General features: G+C 37.0%; 1 protein-coding gene across 1 annotated transcript in view; it reads right to left on the bottom strand.

The window, feature by feature from the left end:
* DPY19L2 (dpy-19 like 2) overlaps positions 1–13356 on the bottom strand; it is a 95083-nt gene that overhangs the window by 51358 nt on the left and 30369 nt on the right. The window contains exon 9 of the mRNA XM_015065059.3: positions 12728–12827. Coding sequence (XP_014920545.2) covers positions 12728–12827 — 100 coding nt within the window. The remainder of the gene's footprint in view (positions 1–12727; positions 12828–13356) is intronic.

Here is a 13356-nt window from a genome sequence, read left to right as displayed (position 1 = left end):
TTCCTGGGGTGCATGGGTGGCTCACTTGGTTAAGCATCTGACTTAAAAGCTCAGGTCAGGATCTCACAGTTTGTGGGTTAGAGCCCCACATCGGCTCTGTGCTGACAGCGTGGAGGCTGCTTGGGATTCTCTCTCTCTGCTCCTCTCCCACTCGTGCTCTCTCTCTCTCTCTCTCTCAAAATAAACAAACTTTAAAAATTTTTCAAATTTCCAAGAGAGTTCTAAAAGCCATAATACAAATTGAAATATATAAATTTATTACATAAATATGTAAATAAATTTATTACATAAATATTACATAAATTTATGTGTAATATAAATATTAAAATAATCAATATTAAGAAAGATGGATTTATTTATTTTTTTAACATTTTTATTTATTTTTGAGACAGGGAGAGACAGAGCATGAACAGGGGAGGGTCAGAGAGAGGGAGACACAGAATCTGAAACAGGCTCCAGGCTCTGAGCTGTCAGCACAGAGCCTGACACGGGGCTCGAACTCACGGACTGCGAGATCATGACCTGAGCCGAAGTCGGCCGCTCAACCAACTGAGCCACGCAGGTGCCCCAAGAAAGATGGATTTAAAAGCAGGTTAAATACAACCAAAGAAGTGATAAATTCGAAGGTAGGTCAGAAGAAAACATTTACAAAAAAGAATGACAAAGGGATGAAAAATATATGAAAGAATATAATAGATACAGAACATACAGTGTAAAGGTCTAACATATTCTACTTTATATCTCAGAAGAGGATATAGGAATGAAATAAAAACTATTTAAAGAGATTATATCGGAGAAGTTCCAAACATTTACAGAAAAAATCAAGCATCGATTTATAAAGTATTACAAATCCCCAACAAGGGATAAATTAAAACAAACAAAAACTTGACCACACTTGGCATATCATGGTCAAAACTGCTCGAAACCGAAGGCAAAGAGAAAAATTCTTTAAAAATCTGGACACTAACTGACTTTAAGACTTACTATAAAGTTGCAGTAATCAAGACAGCATGATATTGGAAAAATAACAGACAAATTAATCAATGCAATAAAATAGAAAGCCCAGAGACAGATCTATGCAATTATAGGCAACTGAAGCTTGACAAAGAAGCAAAGATAATTCAGTAGGGAAATGATAGTCTTGTCAACAAATGGGGCTGGAAGACTTGGACGTCCATGCACACACACAAAAATGAACCTAGACCTAGACCTTACATCTCTCCAAAAAAATTAACTCAAAATGGATCATAGCGGGGGTGCCTGGGTGGCTCAGTCGGTTAAGGGTCCAACTTCGGCTCAGGTCATGATCTCACGGTTTTTGAGTTTGAGCCCTGCATTGGGCTCTGTGCTGACAGCTCAGAGCCTGGATCCTGCTTCAGACTCTGTGTCTCCCTCTCTCTACCCCTCCCCTGCTCACACTCTGTCTCTGTCTCACAATAAATAAACATTAAAAAAAAAAATGGATCTTAGGCCTAAATTTAAAACGCAGACTATAAAACATCCAAAAGATAACATAAGGAGAAAATCTAGGTGACTTTATTTGAGAATGAGTTTTTAGACGTAAAACCAAAAGCATGGCCCATGAAAAAAATTCATAAATTGAACATTCTTAAAATTAAAAACCTCAGTTCTGCAAAGACACCATTAACAAAATTAAAAAACAAGGAAGAGACTGTGACAAAATCTTTGCAAAACCCACGTTGATAAAAGTCTGGTATGCAAAATATATTTAGAACTCTTAAAATTCAGAAATAAGAAAACCCAATTTATTTTTTTTTTAATTTTTTTTTTTTTTAACGTTTATCTATTTTTGAGAGAGACACAGAATCCAAAGCAGACTCCAGGCTCTGAGCTGTCAGCACAGAGCCCAATATGGGGCTCGAACTCAAGGGACCGTGAGATCATGATCTGACTTGAAGTCGGGACACTCAACTGACTGAGCCACCCAGGCGCCCCAGAGAACAACCCAGTTTAAAAATGGGCAAAAGATCCAAACAATTACCTTATCAAATAATATATACAGATGGCAAATAAGCACATATAAAAATGGTAACTGTAAATTAAAGCAATAAGGACATACTGCTACGCACCTATAAGAATGGCTGAAATCCAAAAACCTGATAAAACTGGCAATTTCTTACAAACCTAAACATAGTCTTACAATACAATCCACCAATCACACTCCTGAGTATGTACCCAATTGTGTTACATTCTTATATGCATACAAAATTCACACAAATGTTTCTAGAATCACCCAAGACTGGAAGCAACCACAATGTCCTTCAAAAGGTGAATGGATAAACAAACTGTGTAAATCTGTACAATGAAATATCATTCAGCAGTATAAAAAAAATGAGCTATCCAGTCATGAAAAGACATGGAGAAACTTAAATGCATATTGCTAAGTGAAAGGAGCTAGGGTGAAAAGGCAACGTGCTCTATGATTCCAACTACTTGACATTTTATTTTGGTTATACTTTATTCAATTAAAGATTGCAGAACTCTACTGCAAAGTACAGTATTACCATTGCTTATATTTTAGAGGATGGTATTCACCGTCATTATTATGACTGAGCCCAGGAATTCTTTAGTTTGGGCCTTTGAACAGAAAAGTCCCATGCAATTTAACACTCAGTAGTAAAGAGGTTAGGAGTTCATTGTATGTACAATTTCAAAAAAATTTGTAAACACAGAAACAATGAGTAATTCATTCAAGAGTGCCAAGGAGATGTTTGTGTTAAACAAAGCTGAAGATGGTAATACTTTCAAGTACTAAACAATTTACCTGAATACAGTTTTCCAGTGCTTTGTCATACCTTAGCTACTTAGAGCTTCAAATACAAGTTTGTTTGTTTTTTTTAGAGACAATCCTATAAATTTAAATCCTATCAATGGATACTAGAGTACCAATGCTATCTCCACCCTAAAGGTACTTACTTGGTGGTGTGGAAAAAAAGGCAAGGATACAAATAGCTCAGCAAACCTCTTTTCAACACATTATCAAGTGCCTCATAAAACAGAAGGCGACCATCAAAACTCACAGTTCAAGAATGCATAAATTATTACAAGTTTATTCTATAAATCAACTGTCCAGAATTTGGGAGTTTGAGGCTAATATCTTACTGTCAAACCCTTTGTCATTTCTTGTTCTCTCAGCCTAAATACCTTACTACCCACCTCCTCCCCCAGAAGAGATAAGACAGGTGGAATGTAGTTCCAAGCAATATACCAGGTAATGGATAATCAGAACTTAACTAGACTTAAGAATTTTACCCTTTTTATTATGGTTAGAATCTCTACTAAGGAACCCCCTATTTTTTCCAGATTTATTAAGATGTAACTAACTCACAACATTATGTAAGTTTAAGGTGTATAACATGTTGATTTGACATACCTATATATTATAACAGGATTAGCACTTCAGTGTTAGCTAATATCTCCCTCCATTATGTCACCAAATTCCCATGTCATTTTTGTAGTAAGAATATTTAAGATCTACTCTCCTGGCAACTTTCAAGTATATAAAACAATATTGTTAATTGTAATCACTCTACTGTGTATTAGATCTCCCAAATTCATTCATCTTCCAATTGCAAGTTTGTGTTCTTTGAACAATATCTCCCTATCTCCCACCCTCACATACTGGTAACCACCATTCAACTCTACTAGCTTGGCTGTTTTTGTTTCCACATATAAATGGTATCATACAGTATTTGTTGTTCTCTGCCTGACATATCTCACTTAGCACAAGGCCCTCAAGGTCCATCTATGTTGGCACAAATGGCAGGATTTTCTTCTTTCTCATAGCAGAATATTCCACTGTGTGTGTGTGTGTGTGTGTGTGTGTGTGTGTGTGTGTGTGTGTGTATCCCATCTTCTTTATCCATTCATGTGTTGAAAGTCACTTAGGTTGTTTCCACATCTTGGCTATTGTGAATAATGCTGTAACAAACATGGAAATTTAAATATCTCTTGGATAATCTCTTTTCATTTCCTTTGGATGTACACCTAGAAATGGAATTGCTGGATCATATAATAGCTCTATTTTTAATTACATGGAGAGCCTCCAAACTCTTCCATAGTGGTTGCACCAATTTAAATTTACACCAACAGAGCATAAGCATTCACTCCATTTCTACTACATCCTCTCCAACACTAATTATCTCTTATCTTTTTATGTTCATCTCTTATCAGATGTATAGACAAGTAACATTGCATCAAACTAAAAAGCTTCTGCACAGCAAAGGAAACAATCAACAAAGTAAAAAGGCAATCTATAGAATGGGAGAAAATATTTGCAGACCATATATCTGACAAAAGGTTAATATCCAAAATACTTACTACTAAACAAAACCTCCTAATACTCTAGGGAAAAACTAATAATGCTATTAAAAAATGGGCAAAGGCTTGAACAGGTATTTACCCAAAGATATGCAAATGGATAATATATATACAAAAAAATGCTCAATGTCACTAATTATCAGGGAAATACAAATGAAAACCACAATGGTATGTTATCTCACACCCATTAGGATGGTTATTATCAACAACCAGGCAACAAGTATTAATGAGGATACGGAAAAAAGGGAACTCTTTCACACAGTTCACACAGTTGATACATATGCAAAATTGTATGGCTGCTATGGAAAACTGTATGAAGGTTCCTCAACAAATAAAAAATAGAATTATCATATAATCCAGCAATCACACTTCTAGGTATTTATCTTAAAGAATTGAAAACAGGGAGGAGCCAAGATGGCAGAACAGCATGGAAGTTTTTTGTATGTCTCGCATCCATGAGACACAGCCAGAACAACACTAAACCATCCTACACACCTAGAAAACTGACTGGAGGAATTCAGCAGGTAAATGGCGTAGAGAAGTGAACTTAGGGAGCAAGAAGGTGCAGGGAGGAGGGTGCTTTTGTGAGCGGAGAGAGGATGGAGACTGGGGTGGGGGAGTGGGGGGCGGGGAAGTATATGGGAAAAGCACCCCTCCCCAAAAGCAGCTGGAGGGAAAGTGGAAAATTGGAAATAGCCGCAGGGACTAAACTAAAAAGAGAGAAAGGAGAAAGGAGAAGGTTTAAATTCCATTAAGACTGTAAACAAGGGGAGTGCAAAGTCTGCAACTCCACAGCTCAATACTGGCAGTGCTCTGGTGGGAAGGGCGAATCCCCAGGAACTGAGTGGGGTCCGGGAGGTTCCCAGACCACACGGGGAAAAGCGGTTCCACTGCTGGAAGGACATTTGGTGGAGACTGTTGAAGCCACCTGGTCCCAGCAGACCCCAGAAAACCACATTCGCTGGTGCTGGAACAAGGTCATTAAGGTTGAAGCCTGGTGCCAGATGTGTGGTGTGATTTTCCATAATCCCTGAAACGCTGCCTGCTACACTATCTCATGAACTTTTTTCTGGGGCAGGCTGGCACCTGGCCGCAGCCTCAGGGCATTGGCAGCAGCAGGGTCCTGCAAGCGTTCCTGGGTGCAGCTGGCATTCGGCCATTGCTCGGTGAGACCCTCTTGCAAAGGGTTGGAGACTTCAACAACCCACTCACAGCAGTGGGCAGGTCATCTAATCAAAAAAGGAAAATATGGTTTTGAATGACACACTGGACCAGGTGGACTTAACAGATATATTCAGAACATTCCATCCTAACGCAACAGAATATACATTCTTCTCCAATGCCCATGTAACGTTCTCCAGAATAGAACATATACTGGGACACAGATCAGCCCTAAGTAAGTACAAAAAGATTGAGATCATACCGTGCATATTTTCAGACCACAATGCTATGAAACTCGAAATCAACCACAAAAAAAAATTTGGAAAGGTAACAAATACTTGGACACTGAAGAACATCCTACTAAAGAATGAATGGGCAAACCAAGAAGTTAAAAGATGAAATTAAAAAGTATATGGAAGCGAATGAAAATGATAACACTACAACCCAAAACCTCTGGCATGTAGCAAAGGCAGTCATAAGAGGAAAGTATATAGCAATCCAGGCCTTCCTAAAGAAGGAAGAAAGATCTCAGATACACAACTTAATCTTATGCCTTAAGGAGCTCGAAAAAGAACAGCAAATAAGACCCAAAACCAGCAGAAGACAGGAAATAATAAAGATTAGAGCAGAAATTAATGCTATCGAAACCAAGAAAACAGAACAGATTAATGAAACTAGAAGCTGGTTCTTTGAAAGAATTAACAAAATTGACAAACCACTAGCCAGTTTGATCAAAAAGAAAAAGGACCCAAATAAATAAAATCAAGAAAGAAAGTGGACAGATCACAACCAACAAAACAGAAATAAACACAATAATAAGAGAAGATTATGAGCAATTATAGGCCAATAAAATGGGCAATCTGGAAGAAATGGACAAATTCCTAGAAACATATACACTACCAAAACTGAAACAGGAAGAAATAGAAAATTTGAACAGACCCATAACCAGTAAGGAAATCGAATTAGTAATCAAAAATCTCCCAAAAAACAAGAGTCCAGGGCCAGATGGCTTTCCAGGGGAATTCTATCTACCAAACATTTAAGGAAGAATTAACACCTATTCTCTTGAAGCTGTTCCAACAAATAGAAATGGAAAGAAAACTTCCAAACTCTTTCTATGAAGCCAGCATTACCTTGATTACAAAACCAGACAGAGACCACCCTAAAAAGGAGAACTACAGACCAATTTCCCTGATGAACATGGATGCAAAAATCCTCAATAATATATTAGCCAACCAGATCCAACAATACATTAAAAAAATTATTCACCATGACTAAGTGGGATTTATACCTGGGATGCAGGGCTGGTTCAATATCTGCAAAACAATTAATGTGATTCATCACATCAATAAAAGAAAGGACAAGAACCATATGATCCTCTCAATAAATGCAGAGAAAGCACTGGACAAAATACAGCATCCTTTCTTGATAAAAACCCTCAAGAAAGTAGGGACAGAAGGATAAGGTCAGGAACAAGACAGGGATGTCCACTCTCACCACTGTTATTTGACATAGTATTGGAAGTCTTAGCCTCTTCAATCAGACAACACAAAGAAGTAAAAGGCATCCAAATCAGCCAGGAGGAGGTCAAACTTTCACTCTTTGCAGATGACATGATACTCTATATGGAAAACCCAAAAGATTCCACCAAAAACTGCTATAATTGATTCATGAATTCAGCAAAGTTGCAGGATATAAAATCAACGCACAGAAATCAGTTGCATTCCTATACACCAATAATGAAGTGAGAGAAAGAGAAATCAAGGAATCGATCCCATTTACAGTTGCACCAAAACCCATAAAATACCTAGGAATAAATCTAACCAAGGAGATAAAAAAATCTATACATTGAAAACTACAGAAAGCTTATGAAAGAAATTGAAGAAGACACCAAAAAATGGAAAAAGATTCCATGCTCCTGGATAGGAAGAACAAATATTGTTAAAATGTCGATACAATCCAAAGCAATCTACATATTCGATGCAATCCCTATCAAAACAATACCAGCATTCTTCACAGAGCTAGAACAAAGAATCCTAAAATTTGTATGAAACCAGAAAAGACCCCGAATAGCCAAAGCAATCTTGAAAAAGAAAACCAAAGCAGGAGGCATCATAATCCCAGACTTCAAGCTCTACTACAAAACTGTAATCAAGACAGTATGTTACTGGCATAAGAACAGACACTCAGATCAATGGAATAGAATAGAGAACCCAGAAATGGACCCACAAACATATGGCTAACTAATTTTTGACAAAGCAGAAAAGAATATCCAAGACAGTCTCTTCAGCAAGTGGTGCTGGGAAAACTGGACAGCGACATGCAGAAGAATGAACCTGGACCACTTTCTTACACCATACACAAAAATAAACTCAAAATGGTGAAAGACCTAAATGTAAGACAGGAAGCCATCAAAATCCTTGAGGAGAAAGCAGGCAAAAACCTTTTTGATCTTGCCCGCAGCAACTTCTTACTCAACACGCCTCCGGAGGCAAGGGAAACAAAAGCAAAATTGAACTACTGGGACCTCATCAAAATAAAAAGCTTCTGCACAGCAAAGGAAACAATCAGCAAAACTAAAAGGCAACCGACAGAATGGGGGAAGATATTTGCAAATGACATATCAGATAAAGGGTTAGTATCCAAAATCTATAAAGAACTTACCAAACTCAACACCCAAAAAACAAAAAATCCAGTGAAGAAATAGGCAAAAGATATGAACAGACACTTCTCCAAAGAAGACATCCAGCTGGCCAACTGACACATGAAAAAATGCTCAACATCACTCATCATCAGGGAAATACAAATCAAAACCACAAGGAGGTATCACCTTACACCTGTCAGAATGGCTAACATTAACAACTCAGGCAACAACAGATGTTGGCGAGGATGTGGAGAAAGAGGATCTCTTTTGCATTGTTGGTGGGAATGCAAGCTGGGGCAGCCATTCTGGAAAACAGTATGGAGGTTCCTCAAAAAACTAAAAATAGAACTACCTTACGACCCAGCAATTGAACTACTAGGCATTTATCCACGGGATACAGGGGTGCTGTTTCAAAGGGGCACATGCACCCCCATGTGTATAGCAGCACTGTCAACAATAGCCAAAGTATGGAAAGAGCCCAAATGTCCATCGATGGATGAATGGATAAAGAAGGCGTGGTATATATATATACAATGAAGTATTACTCGGCAATGAAAAAGAATGAAATCTTGCCACTTGCAACTACGTGGATGGAACTGGAGGGTATTATGCTAAGTGAAATTACTCAGAGAAAGAAAAAAAATCATATGACTTCACTCATATGAGGACTTTAAGAGACAAAACAGATGAACATAAGGGAAGGGAAACACAAGTAATATAAAAACAGGGAGGGGGACAAAACAGAAGAGACTCATAAATATGGAGAACAAACTGAGGGTTCCTGGAGGGGGTGTGGGAGGGGGGATAGGCTAAATGGGTAAGGGGTGCTAAGGAATCTACTCCTGAAATCATTGTTGCACTATATGCTAATTTGGATGCAAATTAAAAAAAATAAAAATAAAACAAGATAAAAACAAAAACAAACAAAAAAGTATTGAAAACAGAATCTTGAAGAGATATGAGCACTCCCGTGCTCACTGTAGCACTATTCATAATATCCTAAATGTGGAAATAACCTAAATGACAATCAATGGATAAATGGATTAAAAATGTGTCATACACATAAAATGGAATATCATAAGTCTTAAAAAAGATGTAAATCCTGTAATATGGCACAATATGAATGAGGATAATTCATAATTTCATTATGCTAAGTGAAATAAGCTAGTCATAGAAGGTCAAATACTGCATGATTCCACTTATATGAGGTATTTAGAATAGACAGACCCATGGAAGCAAAGAATAGAATAGTGATAGCCAGAGGCTAGGTGGGGGTGGGGGGGGGGAAGAAATGGAAAGTTGCTAATCAATGCATATAAAGTTTCAGTTATGACATATCAATAAACTCTAGAGATCTGTACAACACTGAGCCTATAGATAACAATACTGTATTCTATCTACACTTAACAAATTTGTGAGGATGGGATATCTTATGTTAAGTGTTCTTACCACACACAGATACACTTAAAATTTTTTAAGACACAGGGGTGCCTGGGTGGCTCAGTCAGTTAAGCGTCTGACTTCGGCTCAGGTCATGATCTCATGGCATGTGAGTTCTGTGATGACACCTCAGAGCTTGGAGCCTGCTTTGGATTCTGTGTCTCCCTCTCCCTCTTCCTCTCCCCCACTTGTGCTCTGTCTCTGTCTCTCTCTCAAAACTAAACATTAAAAAATTTATTTTTTTTTAACTTTTTTTTTTATTTATTTTTGAGACAGAGAGAGACAGAGCATGAACGAGGCAGGGGCAGAGAGAGAGGGAGACACAGAATCGGAAGCAGGCTCCAGGCTCCGAGCCATCAGCCCAGAGCCCGACGCGGGGCTCAAACTCACGGACCGTGAGATCGTGACCTGAGCTGAAGTCGGACGCTTAACCGACTGAGCCACCCAGGTGCCCCTAAACATTAAAAAATTAAAAAAAAAATAATTTGAAGGCACATTACATAAAAATAAAAGGAATATTATGCTAAGTGAAATAAGTCATACAGAGAAAGACAGATACCATATGTTTTCACTCTTATGTGGATCCTGAGAAACTTAACAGAAGTCCAGGGGGGAGGGGAAGGAAAAAAAAAAAAAAGGTTAGAGAGGGAGAGAGCCAAAGCATAAGAGACTCTTAAAAACTGAGAACAAACTGAGGGTAGATGGGGGGTGGAAGGGAGGGGAGGGTGGGTAATGGGTATTGAGGAGGGCACCTTTTGGGATGAGCACTGGGTGTTGTATGGAAACCAATTTGAAACAAATTTGATATTAAAAAAATAAAAACTAAAAGGAATATTTAACAACTGTGCATATCATAATATTACATCAACATATTTAAAGAATAGATATTGATTGACTGTTAAAGTAGATTTTAACACATTCCCCCTCTAGTAACTGAAATAAGCAAACAAAAATAGTAGATAACAAAAAAAATTGAATACCATAATTAAGAAACTTTGCCTAATTAACATATGTAGAACTATATACCTAACAAATATAAAATACCCAATCTTTTAAAATGCATCAAAAATAGAAAATACCTGGGAATAAATCTAATGAAAGATCTGTAAGTCTCTAAAAATCTATGTAACATTATTAAGGAAAATTAACCAAGAACTAGTTAAGTGGATATATATCATGTTTTGTGGTCAGAAAACACAAGATTTTAAAGATTTTTTTTTTTTTTTACTGAAATGAAACTTCTTCAAAATGAAAAGGAAAGGAATAGGTATGGAACCTCCTAAAATTTCATCTAAATATGGGGGAGAAACAAGTCTAGAATGAAGGTTTTAAGAGGCAGTAGGAGAAAAAATGTAGTTGCTTTCTGCCGGTCTCCTTTTGAGTCCAGCTCATTTAATATGATACAGTGGTTAAAAGGAAGTTCATAAATTCACCTTGTGAGGAAAATTAATCTTGACACTAATTATGAAAAATGTGTCATATAGGTACTTATATAGAAAAGCAATTAGATAATAGAGTATACTCAATTAATTATAGTTTCACAAAAGGTACAGAAATGTTCTTCAAATGCATATTTCTTTTATTACTGCTGCATGAAAGCTGAAGGCGTTTTAGCAAGGAAGTAAGATAATATAGCCAAGTGTGCAGCCTTCAACAGAGAAGAGTTCAAAGGCCTTAGACATGCAACAAAAATGAACTGGAAAATGCTGGAGCTTTGCAGTTGGATAGACTTGATTTGAATTTAATCTTTGAGCCTCTTTTTATCTATAATACCCATCTGACTGGACTCCTTGAGGATTAAATGATAAACTGTGAAACTGAAATCTGGCGTATGTTAGTCTCCCTTTCTTTACTCTCAGAGACCAGTATCATTAGGATATACAAGTCTGGACCACACTTACTAAGTATCACAAATAAGCTGTGGCTAAGAGAAACACTGAAGGGGCGAAAATTCTGCTCAGTTGCTGAAATGTTGCTGTTTGAATTTCTGGTTGAAAAGAGAGCCCTCTCATTAGATACAAGCAACAGAGTCGACATTCTGTTGTGAAAATGTAGACAACGGGCTTCTTTTCTTGCCCCCAGACGAAGGTTTCATCATGATTCTGCAGACACTGGCCTTAAAGTGAGTAGGTGGCAACACACTGTACACTTTAAACTTATAAATTATTGCTCATCAGTTGTATCTCAATAATGAAAGAAAAAAGAAAAGAAAGAAAGAAAAGCCTAGCACATCTTTTGAATGGATCAAAAATCATTAAAGCGACATCAAAATTACCCAAACAGCTACTTAAGCAGTCTCATCAGCACCAGTGGATTAATACATGTGCTTGCGAGGAAGTGAGGCACATTAGAAATCTATGCTGGCACGTGCACATAATGGAAACCACAGATTCTCTGTGTTACAACCTGGAAGGGCCAACTCTAAGGAAGTAAAGCACAGAGAATACTTTAAACATGTAGCACCAATTAAGCTGAGATTATCATTTCATTCCTTGTAGATAATGGGCAGCACCAGTCTTCTTGGTACAATTTCTTATCGGCAATAGAGAACGTTATTATTATCAGTGCTAGTTAGTTAGGTAGAAAGGAGCTCTGATGGAAACTTTGGGTATCATGAAATTTCATCAAAATTGACCTTTTACTCTCTGCTTTTCCAGCTCAGTTTCTTGCCGTTAGTTACTTAATGGCAGGACATGGCCTCAAATTCACTCAAATAATACCACGATTGAAGCTCTGAGAAGCGCTGTCCAGTACGATTCTGCTCTTCAGACAAAACAGCCAACAGTAAACTAGATTAGAAGCAGATACCCCCTACCATGAAGAATAGGATTGGCCCTTACCATGTTGGGTAGCTTGGCATCCAAAATGATTCCTAAGATAAAAGGAAAATCTACAGGCAAATTTATAGAGATCATCTCAAAAATAAACAAGAAAAATTGTGACTTAAATAGGAAAAGGTCTTTTGCGTGTTGATCATTAATATCTGCCTAACTAAACCAATACATTAATAGAATGTAGAACTATAATTATTCCATATTTTAGAAGACTATTAGAGCAATAACATCATGACATTTTAAAACTTCTATAAAAGCAACCAAGTACATCTTGCATTCGACTTAAATTAGTTTGAAATCATCTTACCTGAGTAAAAAGTATAAACTGAGCAAACTGCCAGGGAAGCATAAAAGCAACATTGGAAAGACAGAGTGCAATAAAATGCCTTCTACTATTGTTCGAGGTCCTTAATAGAGAGAATTAATACCAGTAAGTTTTACCACCAAAGTTAAGCCTATCACTAAACAGAAAAGCTAACTGCAAAATGATGAAATCTAATGACTCCTTACCTTTGATCTAAGGCAACAAAATATAGTCAAATTTAAAAACTCATTAAAAAGAACTTAAAATACCTGTTATAAAAATGCTTAGTACAAAACAATCTAAATTAGCAGTTTAAATACTGTATCTAGTTTACCAGTAAATAAAATACTTTAAACATAAAAGTTTATTTTCCTTTCACTGTGCATGACATAAGAAATTTAATACTCCAGCAATGTGGTCAGAAAACAGAACATGAACTGACCCTGCATAGCTCAAGATACTTAGCCTATATTAGCAGCAACAGTTTTATATACCACCATTTTTATATTTCAAAAAGCAATGGAGGAAAAGTGTACAAGCTGGTGAAGTAATAAATTAACAATGAGAAAAATTTAAAGAAAAAAATTAAAATGATGACTTAAAGAGAATCCTGGAATGCAGTTATAAACTAC

This window comes from Acinonyx jubatus, chromosome A2 (assembly GCF_027475565.1).
Source record: "Acinonyx jubatus isolate Ajub_Pintada_27869175 chromosome A2, VMU_Ajub_asm_v1.0, whole genome shotgun sequence".
NCBI classification, from domain to species: domain Eukaryota; kingdom Metazoa; phylum Chordata; class Mammalia; order Carnivora; family Felidae; genus Acinonyx; species Acinonyx jubatus.
Note: the sequence above shows the minus strand (reverse complement) of the source record. Positions and strands in the feature narration are given on the sequence as shown.